Source organism: Sebastes umbrosus, chromosome 14 (assembly GCF_015220745.1).
Source record: "Sebastes umbrosus isolate fSebUmb1 chromosome 14, fSebUmb1.pri, whole genome shotgun sequence".
Lineage (NCBI taxonomy): Eukaryota > Metazoa > Chordata > Actinopteri > Perciformes > Sebastidae > Sebastes > Sebastes umbrosus.
The window spans coordinates 26,920,960-26,943,073 of NC_051282.1; the positions used below are offsets into that span (position 1 = coordinate 26,920,960).

General features: G+C 41.0%; 2 protein-coding genes and 1 non-coding gene across 3 annotated transcripts; all 3 read right to left on the reverse strand.

Annotated features, from left to right (window-relative positions):
- Nucleotides 1-3,707: 3,707 nt before the first annotated feature.
- On the reverse strand, nucleotides 3,708-7,069 carry LOC119502533 (transmembrane protein 100). The gene has a single exon (XM_037793590.1). The coding sequence runs from the start codon at nucleotides 6,786-6,788 to the stop codon at nucleotides 6,405-6,407; it is 384 nt and encodes a 127-aa protein (XP_037649518.1). The 5' UTR covers nucleotides 6,789-7,069; the 3' UTR covers nucleotides 3,708-6,404.
- Nucleotides 7,070-11,732: 4,663 nt separating this feature from the next.
- On the reverse strand, nucleotides 11,733-19,313 carry LOC119502520 (tubulin epsilon and delta complex protein 2). Its single transcript, XM_037793573.1, has 9 exons — nucleotides 19,107-19,313; nucleotides 17,330-17,388; nucleotides 16,426-16,972; nucleotides 15,359-15,412; nucleotides 15,183-15,261; nucleotides 14,818-14,962; nucleotides 13,326-13,409; nucleotides 12,291-12,484; nucleotides 11,733-12,168 (listed from the first exon to the last, which is right to left on the reverse strand). The coding sequence occupies exons 1-9, from the start codon at nucleotides 19,208-19,210 to the stop codon at nucleotides 12,016-12,018; spliced, it is 1,419 nt and encodes a 472-aa protein (XP_037649501.1). The 5' UTR covers nucleotides 19,211-19,313; the 3' UTR covers nucleotides 11,733-12,015.
- Nucleotides 18,360-18,433, reverse strand: trnat-agu. The gene has a single exon. It is a non-coding gene; the product is annotated as a tRNA-Thr (tRNA).
- Nucleotides 19,314-22,114: the final 2,801 nt, after the last annotated feature.

Below are 22,114 nucleotides of genomic sequence, written 5' to 3' on the forward strand. Positions count from 1 at the left end.
GCAATTTTGTTAATAGTCTGTTTATTGTCAATACTGTATATACTGCTCCTATTTTTATACTTCCTTCTATTTAAATGGTTCATATTTTGTTACGCTTTGTTTAGCTCTTTTTTACTGTGTTAGCTGATGCATCTTGTTTTTTGCACTATCCCCTTTGCTGCTGTACACTGCAAATTTCCCCACTGAGGGACTAATAAAGGAATATCTTATCTTATCTTATCTTAGTAAACAGCTGTTAATTATTATTATTATTATTATTATTATTATTATTATTATTATTATTATTATTATTATTATTATTATAATTATATTAATTAATAGTCCAAGTCAAGTCTCAAGTCACTGTGTTCGTCTTAAGTGACGTCTTAAGACTCAAGTCCTCATCTCTGCTAAAAAGTGGCTACAAATATATACAAGTATACTTACAGTATACTTTAGTATAGTTGCAGTACAAAATAAAACGTACTCAAAGTTTACTATTCTTATACTTAGAGTATACTTAAAAGTATACATTTATAAATTAAAAAGTGGGCCAATTTAGTCCCAAAAAGTATTAAAGTAGTTCACTTACAAGTATACTACTAGTGCTTTGATATTAGTATAATTACTACATAAAGCAGAAATGAAATATATAGAAATATATACTGGAAGTTTACTTACTTCATTAATTAAACTTGAAGTATACTTTTTTATAAGGGTAAGTATGTGTGTGAGTCAAAGGTTATAAATGAAAAAGAATGAAAACTGAGGATTATTGTTGTGTTCCTTGTAATGGAGCACAATAACAAATCATGACCTCGGTTGCCTTGCCCTTTTGCACATCACACACACACACACACACACACACTTAAAATGTCTTATCAATATCTCTGTGCCAGAGAGCAGAGATGCAACCGATTGGTTCGGCCTCTGACGCAGCTGCCTCCGAGGAAATTACAGGAATGACAGGATGATTAAGGTCATTGTGTTGGATCCCCATTGTGAATAAATAGACTATACTCTTTTCTCTTGGCCGAATAGTGTCTTCTTCATTTCTGGTCTTTTTGAAGAGGTTCATAATGGAGCAGAGTACACTACCAGTAGTAATCATTTGTTCCTTCCAGGCTCACTATTGATCTGCATCTCACCCAATCTCCTCATCACCTACAGGAGCTTTTGTTTTTTTTACCTCAACCACTCAATATTGCCTTTAAAAAGAACAGAAGAACATGTTTTTGTAGGCTTAAAACAAACACTATTTGTTTTATATTTTATAGCCTATACCGCCCAATAAATCCCAATAAACAAGCCAATTGTGTTCAATCTGTATCTGTCACTCTTCTATAAATATAAACATGTGTGATGGTGAATAAAGAAAATACATTTTTCTGCGATTTTTTCTCCGTGTTCATCGAGGCGTGTAATTCTTGCTGGTGTTATATGATCAAATTATCTTGTAGCTGTGTGACCTCAGACGGGGCAGAGGCTGTGACATCCTCAATTGGACGCAGTTACTGTTTCCATAGAAACGCCAACCATTTTCTCAGTAAAACACAAAGTGACCAGTAAATGGCCAGGGAAAAGCGATAGGTTGGTGCATTCAACATAAATTGAAAATAATTATAGCAATAAAACCATGCACAATGGCGCTCGCAAAACTGCGGGGTCCCACTCTACAATTGTGTTCCCTCATAAGCATTCATTATTTCTTAGCATAATTTCTCCTGAAAAGCTGTGTCGTTGTGAAGCTGCTGCCTCCCACAGGAGGTAATTGAGTTTGATCTGAGAAGTAGATGCAGCAAGGTATCAATTAATGAAATATAGAGCAGAAAACATTTTGAAAAAAGAAAGCTTTTGTGGACTGAAACACTGGCATTTGTTGGCTGACCTTTGAGACAGAAAGAGAGACAGAGTAGGGGGCGGTTCATGGAGGGATGGGAAAAAACTTTGCAATATCTTTTTGTCTGTTGATAATTGGCACATATTCATGCTCATCCAGGAATAATAAAAAAATCCTGTACTCTCAAGTATCTGAGTGATTAAATCCGATAGCTTCTCATCACATTTGTTTCTCTACACCGAGACTGTGTTTTAATTTCATCTTGCTTGTGATTTAATTTGACTGTCTGGCCAGACATGTGTGATTTCCGTCTGCACCTGCCTCCAAAACACCTGTCGTAATGTCTGAAGCACAATTTAAATGTAACTCCATCCGACTACAAAAGTGACAGCAGGTACGGTGACTAATAAATACATAGACAGGACTGTCTTAAGCACAGATGCTGTTGATCAGTAATTTGAATTAAACATAAATGAAGTCACCAGGCCCCAGCGTGGCTCAAATCCAGACTTCTCTGTGTCACGTCGTGCTGCCTGTTTTTCTGGCGTTGCATTTTTAAACTGATGTCAGTTTTGTATAATTTAAAGTATGATAAGAGCCAAATAGCGCTGAACGCTTTGGGTTTGAAGCCAAGTTTCTGGAGATTGAGAGGCGGATGAGTTGCTCCCATCTGGTTTCCTGTAATCTGTGCTGACCCGTGCAATCCAACTGACCACTTCCACTCCATGTGCACTTTGCCCCCGTTGGCCTCCACCTCCCTTTATCCAGAACTGTTCCCTCCACACCCACGCAGACGTTTCCCAGCACATAAAATGTGTTTAATGAATCACAATGAACTGAATCAGTCTCACTTGCACAAGCCTGTGTGTTGATAAACTAGAGAATATGTCTGTCACTGTGAGGGTACTAGTGTATTATTTTGCCAGTAGGGGGTGTTGTTTATTCTGCTCCATACTGGTACAGTCTTGTTTTCCCTAACAACCAAATGATCACACACACGTCTCCAGGTCTCTGACCAAGTCATCCAAGCTGGCAGGGCAGCACATGCGTCTATATACAGCATCGAAATTTCAAGCACAGGGGAAGCTGAGGTGGTCTCGTCAACCAAAGATGTTTTTTTATGTTCTATGTACATGGTGAAGCGCGGTGACGGTTATAATCTAATGTGCACACTGTTCAAAATACAGTCAGAACAGTGTCCTCGCTATCCACATCTGTACAGAGGTTCTTCCGGATCGATCAGGATAGAGCGTATTGCCTGGATGATTCTGAATTATCTCCCAAAGCAAAGTAGTTTAATACAAAGTTACACATTTAATAGGGCTGTCAATCGATTAAAATAGTTAATCGTGATTAATCACACATTTTTTATAAATATGCTTGCTTTATGCGAATGTATGTATATATTTATTATTTTTAAATCAATTAACAACACAAAACAATGACAAATATTGTCCAGAAACCCTCACAGGTACTCCATTAAACATAGAAAATATGCTCAAATCATAAACTATGACTTGCCCCAAACTGCATGTGATTATCATAAAGTGGGCATGTCTGTAAAGGGGAGACTCATGGGTACCCATAGAACCCATTTTCATTCACATATCTTGAGGTCAGAGGTCAAGGGACCCCTTTGAAAATTTGCCATGCCAGTTTTTCTTTGCCAAAATTTAGCGCATGTTTGTAACGATATTTATCCTCCTACGCGACACGCTAGTACGACATGGTTACCGATGTCACTCTAGCTTTAAAACTGAGCCCGCTGCAACCGCCGAAACTGCAAGTTGCGTTAATGCGTTAAAGAAATTAGTGGCGTTTGCTTTAACGCGTTATTATGGCGTTAACTTTGACACTTCGAGCTACAAACTAGAACCTCACAGACCAACGTGTTCACATAACATTTATTTTAATACAACAATTAAAATGCACATATAAGTAGTAGAAATATACAGTAGAAATATAAAATTGTCGTGTATATACAGCACCAAATATTAGAGGGCACTAAACAAAAACAAACACATTTCATGTCGCTCGCTGGAGCGACAAACAGCATTGGCAGACAGCGAGTGCTGTCTACTGGGTGAGGGACGTGTTTCCCCCGCAGCAGAGAGAGGTAGATTTTCCCAGAAGGCAGAAGGGAAATCACTTCACGTCTCTATAACAAACAAATTCTGGTCACCTGTCATCAATTTTTTTAGTGTCAACACACTGTCACGATAGCAAGTACAAGTATGCAACCACCGTGTACTACAATACATTGCGCTGAGCTAAAAAAGAACATACTCATAAATACACTTTATGGGCATTTCCTTTGACTTGGCCATACAGTATGCAGCTGAATACAGACTGTTAGTCCTATTAGGTTCAGAGTAGACTTACTACACTCTGGTTAACTTGGCGTTTTCACTGCTTATGCCAGTAATATCCTCTTAGAATAATACTGCTCTGTTCAGGATGGCTGATCCCATCTAACCTCAGAGTTAGCTCTCCCACTCCCACTTAAAAGTGAAAGGAATGACTTCCCAGGCTGCCTGCTTTTGTCTTCCTTCACTACCTCCTTATTCAACCCCCTTCTTCCCAATTCCTTCTCTTTGTTTTGTTTGGCTGACAATCAGTATGCAACAGAACATCTAAATGCACACTGAGCCGCAAAAATAATGAGAGAGAAAGGGCTGATCGATTGCATGTTTGAAGCAGATGGCCTCCAGGACGGTCGGTCTTTGGCATTGTGTGTTAACTGCTACCTCTGGATGCATAGACACATTTCACTCAGCAACAGGCGACACTAATCGGGCAGCCAGAATCGATGATCAATGATAGTTCTCAAGGGTGAAGGAGTGCTTTACAGTCCTTCACATGGAGACAAAACGGGCTCCTTTTCAATTTACATGCATTCTCTGTGTTGCACTTTCTACTTCCGTGATTTGTATTTTCCACCCCCGGGTTACATTCAGGGACAGAATATTTAAGACATGAATAAAAATGCCATTGTTCGTCTCATCCCGTGAGACCACACACCAACAAGAAAGCACCTCTTCGCAGATGTGGAGCAGCTACATTCACTCTTTCTTTTCTAAAAGGAAAAGTACATGAAAGGGAAACCCAAGAGTCACTTAGAGCACAAACATTAATCAGTATTCACTAGAGAGCAGCCTTGTACCGTATTTTCAGACTGACAAAGGGATTTGTCACTCACTCTCAGTCAATAGTCTTTTCCACTCTCTGAGAGAGAAAATAATCCACTTTCTTTGGCACGGAGCGATAAAGACAGATGTCTGTGGACTATGGGGCTTACATTTGTGTGTGTGTCTGATTTGAATGTCAAAAAGGTTGAATGAGTGGGATCAAGTCATAAACTAGGGATGGAGGATGGAGGAAGGCATATGGGATGGATGGGAGAGAGAGAGAGAGAGAGAGGAGAACAAGGGGGGAAACTCTCAGGGGTTCAGATGGAAACGGGGGAATGCGACAGAGCCTTTTTCCATGAGTGCTTGCTCAAGGCACTAAAGAGGGAGGGGCCCTAGGGGAGCAGGATCAGTCAAAGTGTCCCTGCAGTGGCATGTCCCCTCGGGCAGTGTCCTTCAATAATCCTGGCCTGCCCCGTGTGGGGTCGAGGTGCCCCACGAAGACACAAGGCTGGGCGTAAATGCCCGCACATTGACAGGAGGGCAATAAGTCAGTCAGAAAGTCACTCCTTTGTAATGTGAAGCTGAAGCTACAAAAGGCCTTTAAGAGCATGTTGCTTTACTAGAAGTTTCTCCTGCTTGGCGTGGACATCATGGCTATAATGTGCAAATCTTTTTGTTCCTTAGTAGTGAAGTCTTTCAGTTCACCAGAATCTTTATTTGAGCCCACACTTCCCCAGCAGGTCCTCTGCCCTCTCCAGCTCATCGTCCACACAGATGCCAGCAAGATCCTGCTGGACTCAAGTTCCACTCTCCCATTGCGTAAAAAAAGCCCCCAACACATTGCTGCGGTGTCACAGGACGAGTGAATGACGCCGGCCGCTGACGCGGGTGCGCTGCTCTTTCTGGCTGGGTATCGGGTTGCCGTCTTTGGCCACTTCTGGCAAGAGGAATGCTGTGACTGACGTGCCTAGTGACGCCAGCGTTGACTCCGGCAGCAGCTCTGCATAGCGTGTTGGGTGTCTGTGCAAGCGAGCTCCCAGTGAGACTGCCAGTGCATATGGGAGTGAGGACCGCGAGGGCCGTGTGTCCGTGCGTGTAAATATGCATGTAGTGTGCAATGCATATTTGCATGTGTCTCCTCTGAGGTTGTTTTGACACTGGACACCTGCTGTCTGATGATAAAAGAGGCATTGGTGATCCCTCCCTTGCCAATCCAAAATGGTCCAAACTTTACAGACTAAACAGATACTCAGTGTCCCGCCTATCTGTCCTTCCACTCTCTATGATTTCCCAGCTCTCCGGTATGAGCTGAGCCAAACTCTGTGATAAAGAATAGAGGGGGATTTGGCGCTGGGCGGAGGTGAAGTGGCGGCTTCTTTAGCCAACCCTTGAGCTCCCGGCCCTTGGGTATGTCTCTACTTTCAAGTTCCTACCACTGTTTTTCCCCGTGTGCTTCACAGGGGACACTGCTCAGAGGTGAAAGAGCCTCCCTCTTTCTTTTTCCTTCTCTTCTTCTTGTGGGCAGTCCAACAGGCGGTGGCCATCAGCAACAGCAAGAGTCCCATGACGAGCAGCACCACCGACACCACTTTAGTCTGGGGCAGGTCGTTGTAGGTGTAGGTCACCCCGGTTCCTGCCGCGCCGATCACCAAAGAGATGATTCCGAAGGGAAAGATGCAGCGGTACCAGGACTTCTCCATGCCTCCGGTGGCCTGGGACAGACGCTCCAGAGAGGAGAGCACGTCGGGGACTTTGGCGCCGCCGGCCTCCAGGGACTGACTCTCCTGCCCCGTGTTGCTCTGGGGTTGGCAAGCCAGGTGGCCCGTTGTACAGCCCATCCTGATGGTGTGGGCTGGTGGATCCTGGAACCAGGCTGCAGCGTGGGCCTCCTGGATCACGTTCGCAGTCAGCTCTGGCCTGGAGCGGCAGAGAGAAATAGAGAAAGGCACAAAAAGAGAGAAATGAAGGTCTGTGTGAGAGCGGAGGAAATGACTAGAGCGCGTCAGATGAAGGCTTTTCTAAGTCAGCGCTGAAATCCACTCACACTTTCCCCTTCTCTCCCTCCCTCTCTTGCTGTTTCTCTGTACACTGCCTGTTGGCTCTCTGGCAGCACATTGTACACTCTGCTGAACGTAGTGGCAGGGGATATATAAGGGACCATGGGAAGGGGAGGAGCCAGGGAGGAAAAACAGGGAAGTCCAAGCGCTCCGATTGGTCTCGCTCGGTGTGACGTCAAGCATTGAAGCAGGGAGAATAGGGGTTGACGAAGCACAGGAAGGGGGAGGGGAGAAGAGTTGACTGCTCCCTCTTTTCTTTATCTCCACATCACTGACTCTCAATTGCAGTCTCTCTTTTTTGTTTTCCTGCAGTATAAAAGCGTCCCCCTGGGTGATACAAAAACCCACTGCTGACTGGAAATCAGAGGAGAAAGGGGAATCCCTCATCATCTCAGATTGGAAAGTTTTTCCATCCCTCCACCGCACCACAGCAGCACAAATGTGCCACCTCCATATGTTAATTATATAGTAATGGTGTTCCCATTGCAGCAGCAGCAAACAGAAATCCCGTGACCACCCACACACTCCTCCGTTTACGTGCATGAGGACACCTTAAGATTTACAGCAGGACTTCAACTATACTGTACAACGCCTCGATAATGTAAATGTAAATACACTAATGAGCTTGCCCACACGTGACGGCCCCCACTGCTTTCCCACCCACACTCACTGCTAAGTGCCAATCCTTTCTGCATGGAAGGCAACCTAGTAGTAGTTAATCCCCCCCGCATCTCTTTCTCTCTCTCTCTTCCACGAAAAGAAAATCAATCCAGACAGCTCTCTTCGCCTAAACTTGCTTATCTCACTCCTCCACATCTGAAAAGCCGTGTTAGGGAAGGATAAATGTGTGTATACTGCTGAACGTCTATGTTTTTATCTTCGGGCATTACTGGATTTGATATGGCAACATATATTTTTCTTTCCAAGCTTTTTTTTAAAATGAACTGTGAACTTAACATTGATTATGGCAATTTGTTGCTGAATGGCTTTGGAATTTACTATCTCCTACAATATTAGGGGAAGCAAATGGTGGTTTCAAGTGTATTTAAAGAACATGCCTCTTTGATATGCATGAAAGCTATATCTAAAAAGTCATCTCTTGAAGCTTTGCGGGCATGAAACCCATACTCCATGACATCTTGGGTGTCTAAAGAGAAGACGTGTGTGAGGGGCCACTTAGCAACCAATAAGATGTAATTATGGGTTTTAAAAACATCACTATGCATTTGTATGGCATGATGTCAGCTTGGCAACAGGTTTCTCCTCAATTATATGAAAAGGATAATGGTTGGGTGTTTTGAAGTGGGGTTGTATGAGGTACTTATCCATAGTCAGTGTATTACCCAGTTTGGAGAAGCAGACAGGAGCAAAGCAATGTACTGCTGTGGACGGGGCCGAAAGCAAAACGTATTTTAGCCACCGAAAAGAAACGCTCACCTAAAAAAATAATATCAATTTAAGTGTACGCTATATTTATGATAATTTTCCTTGTTTACCTTGCCATCAGACGGCCCTTTCCGACAAGGAACTGAAGCCATATCTATGCTCTCACCAAAGCCACTAGACTCCATTGAAAAAAAACAGTAATTTTACATCGCAGAACACAGGAGGTGCTGGTGTACCGCTGCCTCAATCAGTTAGTTTGTGTTATTGTGTGTCTTTGATTAGTTTGGAATCACCAAAGTCACACAATAACACAAACAAACTAACCGATCGAGGCATTGGTAGACCAGCTACTCCCGTGTTCTGCGAGGTAAAATTATAGTTTTTTTCAATACAGTCTGGTGGCTTTCGCGAGAGCATAGATAGATACAAAAGGGCTGTCTGATGGCAAGGTAAACTGCCAAAAATATTCTAAACATAGCGTACATTTAAACTTATATACATTTTTTTAGGTGAGCCTTTCTTTTAGGTGTCTAAAATACGTTTTGCTGCCGGCCCCATCCACAGCAGTACATTGCTTTGCTTCCGTGCGGTAACTCCTGTCTGCATCTCCAAGCTTGAAACGTGCCGTCATCTACTGTATAGGTAATACACTGACTATGGATAAGTACCTCAAATAACCCCACTTCAAAACACCTGAACTATCCCTTTAAAGATTACTGCTATTTAATGACCACAATGCACACATTACCAGATTAAGAGATGCCTAATATTCTCATATAAATGCATGAACAGGACAACTGCTCCGTAGTTTAGACGTTTTGCCTTGACAGAAAAATGCAACTTAAACCAGAATGTGTTCAATTAAATAATGAACCCTAATGCAGCCGAACTGATGAACAGACTGACTTAACGATGCCTGCTGTCGCTCACTGTGCAACAGAGCCGGAGGAGCAAAAAGAGGGATAAAAGAGGGAAAGTGAGGAATGTGTTTGTGAGGGGCGGGGTGCAGGAGAAAGGAGATGTTCAATGGGTATTTAAAGGAGAGAAGTGGATTCTTGGTAGCACTGTTCGGTTTCTGTGGATTTGTACTTGGACACCAGCACTGCAGTGGACTTTTAAGGCTAGAAAAAAAATGTGAAAATGAAAAGGCTGAAAACAAAGTAGGAAGGAATGAGTACGACAAAGACTATTCAACTCTCTGTGTGAGAGCATAGCCTACGGGAAAACAAAGCTTCTTTCATGGAAAGCAAAAACTGACTGGGAAGATTCCATTAGGTGACAAAAAGAGGCGTGAGAAAAATGGGACAAACGCGTGAGACATGGGTAACCTGGGCAGGGCCAGGCCACGCTGGCTGGAGTGAAAAAGCTCTGCTGGTGACAGCCAGAGCCAGGCAGCAGCTGATGTATGCAGGTCACAGGAAGGCTGAGTTGCGTAGGCGCCACTCCCTCTGGGACCTGTGTGTAGTGTTGATGTGATCTCAAGGATGCTTCCCTGCCTCCTCCTCCACTCCGTTCACACACACTGATCCAAGCTCGCAGGACATTTCCATAGTGCTGCAGTGGTGAGACACTTCTGGTTCCGGGACAAAGATCTGTATTTCTGATTTTAAACCAGGAGCAGTTGCCCCCAGCGCTCCTGTTGTTTTAGACACAGGTAACAGCGTGAAGCTGAAATAGTCATCTCCCTTTTATAATCTTTTTATTCCTCTCCTCGGGGAAACATGCCATTTCCAGCTTGCAGCATGCAGAGAGCCAGGCCCCCAGGCATCTCTGTGACTCAGCCGGCTTTGAGTGTGCATGTCCCTGCGTTTGAGTGCAGTAGGGCTCCAACACCCACGTCCTGCTGCGTGAACCCAGCGCCACCTGTTGCCCAGTCTGGCACAGCCCCTGCCATCCACACACAGTCATCTGTGGGCACGAGCCTTTAGGGCCTTCGCCAAGCCTCCCTGCATCTCACACACGCCCTCGCGTTAACATTTGTGGCGGGCAAAACCACGATTACCGATTCTCTCAGCTCGCAGAGACATCATATTGGCCCCCATACGCGTTATATATCATTCAACGTATGCCAGGTTATAAAAAGGAAATCGAACACATCATATGGAGAAGCATTATGGCAGAGTGAACTGAAACACAATGGGAAAGGTCGCAGGTCTGTCTCATGACTAACAAACACAATCATTCACGATGTGAGCTCCTCACAATCTGATTTGCCAGACATAAGGGAAGAAATTGGAGCACACGGAGGATGAGCCTGAAGTCATGGCGTGCCTGCTGCTTTCGTTGAAAGGCAGGATTAAAAAAGGATGAAGCGCTTCCATTGTTCCTTTGCATCACTTAAATCCACAGATCAACAAGCCGACCGACATGCAGCACACTGATAAGTAAATTTAAAAAAAATGACTTATGAAAAGTAGTCTCATTTCCACATGTGATTGTAGGCCATGGATTGAATCCAACTGGCAATTTATTGATTGCTTTTTGAGGCAACAGTAATAACTAATCAGGCGATTAACATTAGTCACCTGTTTGTATGGTCTGTAGTCAATTCCTCTGTGAGTTGAGTGCCACCTGCTGGTACAGTCAGTGTTGCAAGAGCTCCATTACTGACCTCGGGTTAAGGTTTTTCCATTACACATTATTCTAGGTATTGTTATATAATCTAAATAGAATTTAGACATGGAAATACCACTGAACCATTAGAAAAATAAAACCTTAACGCTGTTAAAATTGAAATATTTATGAGAGCTGGAATTACAAATATCCAGACTGTGAAATCTATTTGCCACATGCCGATATCATGTATTAAATGGACGTCAATGTCTATAAGTTATTGCTGTCCAATGAAAAACCATGCAAATTTAAATAAATAATATAAATAAATAAAAATGCTATTAAAAGTAGCACAAATAATATAAAAAAATGTCATTAATTAAGTGATCAAATATGACATAAATTAATATTTCTGTTTTATTTGCTTTTTTATTTATTTACCTTTATATTATATATTATAGTATTAACTCCCTTCCAGTTTTATCATTATGGATTTTTAAATTTATTTATTTATGCATTTATTCTTTATTTATTTTATCAATTAATTAATGACTACATTTATTTTTAATATTATTTTTGCTACTTTTAACAGCAAAATTATTTATTTATCGAGTCATTTATTTATTCATTCATCTTTGATTTTAGCAGGTTCCGTCCTCCATACCATTCTCTGACCTCTAAAGCCAAATAAATCATATTAAAAAACCCACTGGATTATCTGAAAACAACGAGCGACAAGGTTGTAACTACAGCACTTCACAGTAAGAAACGACAATAAAGATGATAAATGATAAACAACCATAATCTTGTTTAATTTTTCCAGTCATGCAACTTACAGCATGGCGTCCGACACTGAATAAATACAGTCACAGAACGCTAAAAAAACATAAATTCTTCACAGTAATCACCTTGATTCAAGGACCAATACAACTTTATGTTCTGGTTGTATTGACAGTGTCAGAGGGATTCAACTGGTGTTGCAGTGGATTGCATTATACTGAGAGGTAATCATTTATTTCTCTTATGTGTGTAAATAGGAGGTGGACATCAAGTGTAATATGCTCTGTAGTCATTCAGGCTCAGAGTCCAGGACTAAGGCAGGGAAACGCTCCCCTCCTTCACCCAGCAGGGAATACACATCTCTCAGCACACTGATGCTGGGACATCCAGGACCTGGTGGTACTATAGATGAAAGCTGAGGGGACAGAGCATCCAACAGAGCCTGTCACACAGAAGAAGAGACTGTCAGCACATTATTTCTTAGCAGGTATTGACTACTACTCAGACCAGAACACACAGACTGTCTAATCAATGAGCACAATGAGATGTCTGATTAACCCTTACCTGCTCCAGGTGAATCTCCTGCTGCAGCAGTGCCACCCTCATCCTCAGCGTCTCCAGCTCTTGGAGTTCAGCCTCTGTCCTGTAGGTTATAGTCGGGGGCAGCGGTGCAACCATCCCGTCTCCCCACACACCATTTGCCCCAGCGGGGCAAAGACAACCTCCCTCTGGCCTCCATCGATCCCATGCTTCCCACTCTGACGGAAAATACGGTTATTTTTAGAGCGTGAGCGTGAGCAACCGTACCCTAAAACGTTTTTCTTCTCCGCTGCCTCAGCTTTAAATAGCTAGGCCCTCGCCTAGCCACGCCAGGATAGACAGCTTTAAAACTCCACCGTCACAGAGAGAGAGAGAGAGAGGGGCCAAGGAAAGTACTGATCTGGCACTGAGGTTTCACTGCGGCTCTGTTTTCATTTTCCATACGCCAAGACGGAGAGGCTGCATTAGCTCGTTAGCGCGCCATATTCATCGCAACCATTTTTCAAATGCTGTTAAAATGCAATAAACGCTTAATCCCTCTCATGAATATTAAAACTCCCTGAAATAAAAATACTCATTGAAATGTGGATGTGAGATGCTGGATTGGATGGAGGTGTTTGTGCTAAACAGGGAGCTAGAAATGACTGGAAACTTCTCTCTCACACCGGCTTTAGCAACATGCTTGTGCCGCACTGGAGCTGCAACTGCTAAGCATAAACAAAACTCCGTCCCTGAAGGTGATCCGGTCATTTAAGTGGTGTGAATGGAAAAATCTCAGGGGTGTTCAGCTTCATTATAACAGTATCGTTGAAGGTAATGGAAATTCTACCGTGTTACATACTGTAGGTTCTGAGTGAGTGATACCTTGACACCCAGACATGATAATAATCAAACACAGGGTCAGTCTGTGCTGTGGAATAAATCATTTCAATAATCTTCTGCTCACGACCACCTTTATATAACCAGAGTTATAGGTTGACATGTGATTCTTTTAAGAGGGAACACATGGTTTTAAAACGGTAGGTTATGTTATGGTGAAACAGGATTATTATTTCCTACCTTGTTTCGCTCGGTGTGCAAAGTTCTGGAGCTGTGCTGCGGTCATCGGTGTCAGACAGGAGTCATACTTGTTTGCCTTACCACCTGTATGGAAAAACATAATTTCACCAGCAATGTTATTACAGGAGATAGTGGGGTTGTTGGGTTTAATTGCACTGTGTTAATGAGTCTCATGATGGTAGTCCGTGCAATTATTAAATGGGACATATTATGCCTATTTTTCAGGTTCATACTTGTATTTGGGGTTTCTACTAGAACATGTTTACATGCTTTCAATGTTCGAAAAGCACAACATTTTTCTCATACTGTCTGTCTGAATATCCTGTATTCACCCTCCAACCTGTCTGAAACGCTCCGTTTTAGTGTCTGTTAGGTCTTCTGCATCTGCGCTGTCATCTCTGGGGACTCCCTAAATACTTGATATTTCACTCAAGCCCCCAGGAAGAGCACCGGGCTTTGAAGTAAATTTTACATAGTTGGCCAAACGGTGGAATTACAACGTCCGTGTCCGTCACGTGATGCCATTGTGCCCAAAAATACTATTTTCCCATTGACTTACTTTTGGCAAAAGCATCTGTAAATGAGTGGATCATTTTTTTTTAGGTAAATCAACGTGCCAGTACGAACACTTGAATGGCCTGCTCCATGGGCCCAATGGATGCGGAAGATCGCCGGAAGAACTGGAGAATTTTATACCTGGAAGTCAAACTTTTTTTGCTTCATAGGTCACTGAACAACTTTCATAAGAACGAACGGGGCCCCGCCTCCAATGCTGAATGCTCCAATGAGTTTTCCACGATGGAGGGTGAGTTACGTTAGTATTGTACAAATAATCTGCAAGGAAGTGTAGTTGCGGTTGCAGCCGTGCCAGCAGTATAAAAGGCACAAAATCTAAGTGTATTTTGGAGCCGATGAAAATAAATTGCACTTAGTTTAGGCTACTTTATATGATAACCTGCGTACACCTTTGTAAGAATGAGGAACAAATAAATGAGAAGTTTGACCGAACTCTCATTGAGAGAGTTTTCCTGTTGTTGTGGGGACATTTCACAAAGGCTTTTCTGTTGGTTCTTTCAGCCAACAAGACAAGCTGTGGGTTTTGCTCCTGCGATGTTAGTAGGTCCAGGATAGCGAGGAAATCACAATGGCGGACAGCGAGGTCGATTGAGCAGCGACTCCGTGGGCGGGGACGTCACCTAGCTGGAAGTGGTTCTACTGCTCGTTTTTACACATTTTCTGATAGACGCTTCAGGAGAAAAAGAGAGGATGGCATTTTGCATAACATGTCCCCTTTAAATAACTCAGCTGCTCGTTCCAGGGTCCTGATCATGATTGGCAGTCTCATCAATGATATATCAGCCTAAATAGCTCTCAGAAAGTCACTTCCTGCCAACTCCCTGTGCAGTTTCCTCCCAAATTACCATTTTCTCACCCACACACTTGTGTCATCATCGCCTTCATTTCTCCTCTCATGTGTCATGTGCTTTTTTACCCATCTCTGTGGCTGCTCCTGGCGTCCGTTTGGCCAGAAGCTCCTCTGTCTGGCAGCGCCGGGTGAGGTCATGCCCTTGGTGAGTCAGTCTGTTGACCAGAGCTCTGGTCTGATCTGGGCAACCACGTGGCCAGTCCGTGGGGAACTAGAGGGGTCAGAGAGGCGGGGTCAAGGACAACTCGCCGGGTATCTGATCGCTTAGAGGACTGAAAGTGTATTCATCAAATTTGTGCTGACTCTGACTGTCAAACTGTTTATAGCTGGGAACTGAGTATATTTCCAAACTAAACATTAGACAACATGGAAAACATGTCCGAGGCTTCCCAGCCCATTCTCACAGGCTTCACTAGAAAAAGGAAGGATACCGTAGCTCTCATTCTCTCCATGAAGCGACTCCTCCCTGGCACAGATTTCCTCTGTAGGGCAACGACTTTGTCCCATAACCTAAAGATAACGCAGAGAGGGAAACTTAGTGTCCGAACAACAGAAACTATGGAATAAAAAGTTCACAATGTTAAACACACAGACTGGTTTTGGCCACCTGTTTTGCTTGCTCCTTAGAGATTTCCATTTTGCTGTTTGATCAGAAGCTCCCCTGCCATTATGCAAAGGCAAACAGAATGATTATAATAGCACAGCAAGCAAATGTTAAACATGTTTCCAACTGACAAAGTGTGGTTTTCTTCATGTGTAAAAACTAGGGCTGTCAAAGTTAACACGATAATAACACGTTAAGGCAAATTAATTTTAACGCCACTCATTTTTAGGTTATAGTGGGCTCAGTTTTAAAGCTAGAGTACATATACTGGCATCATTTGAAACTAGATAACCTCCAAGAATCCCTTGGTATCAACCATGTCATACTACCTTGTCAAAAAGGAGGCTAAATAACGCTCCAGACTTACGCAAAATTTTGGCGAAGAAAAACTGTCATAGCCATTTTCAAAGCGGTCCCTTGACCTCTGACCTCAAGATATGTGAATGAAAATGTGTTCTATGGGTACCCACGAGTCTCCCCTTTACAGACATACCCACTTTATTATGATAATCACATGCAGTTTGGGGCAAGTCATAGTCAAGTCAGCACACTGACACACTGACAGCTGTTGTTGCCTGTTGGGCTGCAGTTTGTTACATATTTTTTGTACTAAATGCAGTACCTGTGAGGGTTTTTGGACAATATTTGTCATTGTTTTGTGTCGTTAATTGATTTCCAATAATAAATATATACATATATTTGTATACATCAAGCATATTTGCCCACTCTCATGTTGATAAGAGTATTAAATACTTTTTTTTTTTTTTTAAAGTTATTTTTTTGGGGGCATTTTCCATTTTTATTGACAGGACAGTGGATAGAGTCTTGAAAGGGGGGAGAGAGAGAGTGGATGCGGAAAGGGCCACAGGCCGGATTCGAACCTGGGCCGCCGCGGTCAGAACCAAGCCTTAATACATGGACGCCCGCTCTACCAACTGAGCTAACCCAGGCGCCAGAGTATTAAATACTTGACATATCTCTTTTTAAGGTACATTTTGAACAGATAAAAAATGTGTGATTCATTTGCGATTCAATATTTGAATTGATTGACAGCCCTAGTAAAAACATACCCATTCTGTCGAGGTAAACTGGGAGCTCCAGACTCCTCTGTTTGTGAAACAGGCACTGTGGTATTCGAAGGAGTGGAGATAGCTTCAGCTTCGCTCAGGTCACTTCCACTCAACACGTTGCTTCTAATAGTCTTGTTTTTCGAGCGGAGGGCAGAGGTGTGTAACTGACCCCGACCAAGAGAGCCAGACGACGAGACGGCCTGCTGTGATTTCTTCCCTGCCTGGTGATGAACAACCCTAGCTGACGAGACAGGACAGTTCTGGGTTGCGTCTCTATTAGTTGTGGTTTTGCACCGTCCAGGATTGTAGCTACTAGCTGAAGGTTTTGAGCCCAGTGTGGAGGATACTGTCGTACCAGGTTTTCTTTTAGAGGTCTGCATTCCCTCTTTGGATGTGACAGCCGTGCTGCCGAGTTCCTTTCGAGGTGCAGATTGTTTGTTTGAGGCTTCTTTAGAAGATCCTGTGCCAGTACGGACCCGAAGGGCTTTCTCCAGGGCTCGCTCGAGCAATTCCATATCTTCTTTTTCCCCTGGCGAGGTATCTGTGTCTGTGGAGATAGCAGCATGCAAACACGTGGTTACTGTATAGTTATTTCAGTATTAAACGTGAAAGTCTACTATGATACATGACCTCCTTGATGACGAGAATGAAAGAGAGAAGTGTGATTATTTATTACAGGTATAAGACTGCTCTTATAATCTCTCTACTTAGCTGCATTCACCTAAAATGCTAAAATGAACAATTTATTTTATGTTACATGTGATGTCTTTATCCCATAGAATAGAATCTTTTTGGTGTATAGCGAGCGAGTGACAACAGATGAAAAACTGTCTTCAAAGCTAACTCATTTCTGTTGATTAATGAGCATTGTACCGGAAAAACAATCTAATATATTTTTAATTACCTGTAGCAGCATCATCTGCACATTCAGACTCATCAGTGCCCGACTTTGGTTGTGGCGTTCTGCGGGAAGAGACTTAATATCACTCAAAACAGCCAAGAGGAGCACAATTAATACTATAATATGATATAATTTTTGTTTTATAATATTTAATAATATTATTTTTTTTCATTTCCTTACAAAGCATCTGTGTATATTCCAAATGTACAAAGGTGAATAAACATTTTGTTAAAGGTCCCATATCATGCTTATTTTCAGGTTCATACTTGTATTTTGTGTTTCTACTAGAACATGTTTACATGCTGTAATGTTAAAAAAACACATTATTTTTCTCAGACTGTCTGCCTGAATATACCTGTATTTACCCTCTATCTGAAACGCTTCGTTTTAGTGCATTTGAACAGAATTGCAATGGAATTGCATTGCTAGGCAACAGCTTGTGTCCATGTTTACTTCCTGTCAGCTGATGTTATTTACATACACTGCAACAGGAAATAAACCGGGACACATTTAGAATGTTTATGTTTAAAACCCGTGTAATGGGTCTAAATATTGTATATTTGTGACCTCACAAATAGACAGAAATCCTAACGGCTTGTTTCGAACGCACAATTTCTGAATACGGGTTGTGTGTATTTCTCTGTATATTGACCGTTTTGATAGTTTAACAGTATTTATACATCACTTAAACCTGCTTTATAATATAAAAGACCTGAAAATCTCACTTTTTACAATATGGGACCTTTAATAAAAAGAACAAATAATCATGCCCATGCTCTGTGGTGGATATAACTATGTTATTATAGTGAGACAAATTACCTCATACTGTACATGTCTTTGGCATTACTGTAACATTGCTGCAGTTTCTTGTTACTTATCAGTTTGTGCAAATATATCACCAACATGCAAACACTTCGCTATTCCAACTTATCACTGGAGGTTTAATGCACCACAATTATGTGTTTTTGTCTATGCAATATATCATTAATGGTGGTGATTTGCAGTGGAGAGAGAGAGAAACTTTTGCTGGAAAAGGCACTGCTGGGATTCGAACCCAGGATCTCCTGTTTACTAGACAGGCGCTTTAACCATCTAAGCCACAGCGCCAGATGGGTGCATCAGGGCACAGATGTTCACCTTAACTAATCAATATGATGATTCAACGTGGACTGTACAAATTCAACATTATTTAGTGCTTTCAGTGAATGTTTTAACACCAGTTTACAGGAGGTATATGTATGCAGCAACATCAGCAAACAGAGTGAAACACAGGAGAGGTAAAGGTATACAAAAATTATAAAAACAATAATAGATAATAATAATAATAATTAATATTATATATATATTAATTAATATTATATATTATATATATATTATTAATTAATTAATAATAATAATGTGCCCTTAAGGAGAACAAATCCTTACTCCAAGTCCTCTATAACCTTCTGCTGTTAAGCTGCTGAACACACACAAAACCCATTTAAATGACTGTTATTTAGAGGAATTTTAAGATATGTTGTTCTCATATCTTATTTTGTGGCTTTTATTGCTATAATCCTATGTATTTATATGGTATTATATTAGTGTAACTTGTCCCTCCAACTTGCCCCATGCCTTTAATATGTTTCCTTTGACTTAGCTAATCATTGGTTGATGTATGGACTGGGAATGCTACAAATGAAAGTTGTCTGAACTGAACTGAAAACATTAAACAGTTTTAAATGAGATTTTCGCGACACAAGTGTAAAAACAGTGTGGTGAATGACTCAGATGTACTTACAAGCTGTGTAATAGTTCTCTGTAGAGTTGAATGTTGTCGTTAATCTTGGCTTGTTCAGCTTTACAAGACTTGATAGCTTCTTCAACCGCTGACAGCAGCGACATAACTGACGTCAGACGTCGCCTTGACAACACGTAGGAAACCGTTTATCAACTGTTAACCCGTTGGTTTAAAACTCTAAATTAAAGTTAGCGAAAGTTTACTGAAAAACGCTAATCTGTCACAAAAGGTACGAAATAGCTCGTTGGTTTACATCTTACAATAAAAAAAACACAAGAAGCTTTTTCGTGCAGACCCGCGAAAACAAGAATTTAGCGGATGCGGAAGTGACGTTTCTTCTTGTTCTTTTTACGTGGAACCGGAAGTGTTTTTTATTTTATTTATTTATTTATTTTTATTTCAAAATTACAGTTTTCTTCATCTCCTTGTATTTTTATATCTGGTATATATTTTTTGTACTTTGTACTTTGTACTACTAACTTTTTTTACTGCCTTTTTACTAACATGTTTTGCACTATGGAACTGTGATGCTGGAAACTAGAATTTCCCTCGGGATCAATAAAGTTACTATCTATCTATCTATCTATCTATCTATCTATCTATCTATCTATCTTTTTTTTTATTTCAAAGTGACAGTATCCCTAGTAACAGCAGAAAACATTAAAAACATTTACATACAGAATAAGCATAGCAAAAACATAAACAAAGAGCTGTGCCAAACATAAAAGGACAACAGAAATGAAACAAAACCAACATAAAATAAAAACAAACAAAAAAATTGAAAAAGACCAGGCGAGAGTATGACAATAATTTCACTTAAAAACTTTAAAGATATTGCATACATTCATTGTTTTTTTGTTTTGTGAGGAAGAAATTGTTTACAGATATAATTCCATTTCTTTCATAAATACAAAGAAATTAGGCTTTTTTTTTGTTAAATTTACACTTGTGAATGTGGAACTTCGCGAGAATTAAAATTAAATTAATAAGACAAAATGCATTACTGTCTTTGTCACTGTACTCATAGCAACCACATATAATATTTCTATAGTACAGTGAAAAATCTGAGAAAATGTTAACAAGTATAAAATTATTGACATCTTTCCACAATTTACAGGACCAGAATAAATGAGAGCAAGTTTCAGGATGTGAATTGCAGAAGGAACAATTTACATCTATGTCACTCTTTAACTTTTGTAAGAAATGTTTCACTGGATAGAAACTGTGGATCGACTTAAATCACACCTCTTTTACCTTATTTGTTACTGTGAAACAATGTGAAGATGTTTAAATGGGGTATCATTGTCATGACACTCGTTTAAAACGGCAGCAAATACATTTATTTTTGTTAAAATTAACTAAACACGATGAAAAACTTTGAAAAACCAGCTCCCCCTGCGACAAGTTCTCACTTCTCGCGAGAAGTGATGCCGTTACCATGGATACGGGACGCTGCTTCTTCATGTCGTCACAACAGCTCATTTGTAGATAGATAGATAGATAGATAGATGGATAGATGGATAGATGGATAGATGGATAGATAGATAGATAGATAGATAGATAGATAGATAGATGGATAGATGGATAGATGGATAGATGGATAGATAGATAGATAGATAGATAGATAGATAGATAGATAGATAGTAACTTTATTGATCCCGAGGGAAATTCAAGTTTCCAGCATCACAGTTCCATAGTGCAAAACATGTTAGTAAAAAGGCAGTACAAAAAGTTAGCAGTGCAAAGTACAAAGTACAAAAAAAAATACCAGATATAAAAATACAAGGAGATGAAGAAAGCTGTTAGGCTGAACTGTGCAGCGGTTTCTGAAATTCAGTGTCACTGTCTGCTTCCACCAGAGAGAAGGATGAAAAAAAACTGAATAAATTGGAAGGCTCTGCTTGCACCTTTTTATTAATCAGATCCTACTCATATTGACTCATATGTGTCATAAAATGTGAATTACCAGTTGCAAATGATTAGGCCCACTCTGAAGAGCAATGCGTGTAATTTTGATAATAACATTCATTACATTTTTGTTATTATGTTCCCATGTAGCCTGTTTACATGCTGTCCCTGTGAGTCACAGTTATTAAAAACAGGATATGACTGACTCTAGTACAATATGCTGTTGATTTGCTGCTTTATCTAAATGATCCAACCAAGCCTCAACACTGAAACGATTTATATACAGAAGTAGTAGTTGTTGTTGTTGTGCACATCAGTTTATCTGCCACACAGTAGATCAGACACCCTTGTTGTCCGTGCACAGTGAAAGCTATTGCATCTGATTTGTGCACTCATCTGGAGTGGCTTTCCCGCAGATGCACCAGTGAAGTATTGATTTCCCAGCTATCAGCATTGTTTTCTAAATGAACATGTGTTGTTCTACACTAGACTGTTGATTAGAAGACTGTGTGATTTTTAGACATGATAAATAAATGGTCTGTATACAATAGGCCCTTTTCACAGCAACCATTTTCACATGTAAATGCAGGGTAAACACAGGTGTAATCGATAAAATTCATTATGGTCTTGTTCTATTTAGTGTGGCACAGCCATTTCAGTGAGCCAGCATTCACAATACCAGGGCCCTGGCCCGTGTACCTAAATAGAACAAATTAATGTTATTAATTACACCTGTCTTTACCCTGCAGTGACATGTCGAAATGGCTGCTGTGAAAAGAACAAATTGTAAAATAAACATATTATAAAATTACGATGAAAAACAATATACGATTAAAATTACAATAACTTATTATGCATCGAAAAATGAACTTCCATGGGCTCCGCCATTTCTGACAACGTCAACAAACACGTCACAAGTTGTGAACTCGGAGCTTTCAGAAACTTTCCACATACGAGGTTGTGAATACGACATGAGGGGTTCATATGGACCCACCCTGAATGGTAACCATGGTAACTGCATCCATCCTGTATCATCTTCATTTGCATCTTGATTTGTACATGATTCTTCATGTACTGCATCTTTTACAGGACTACTGCAC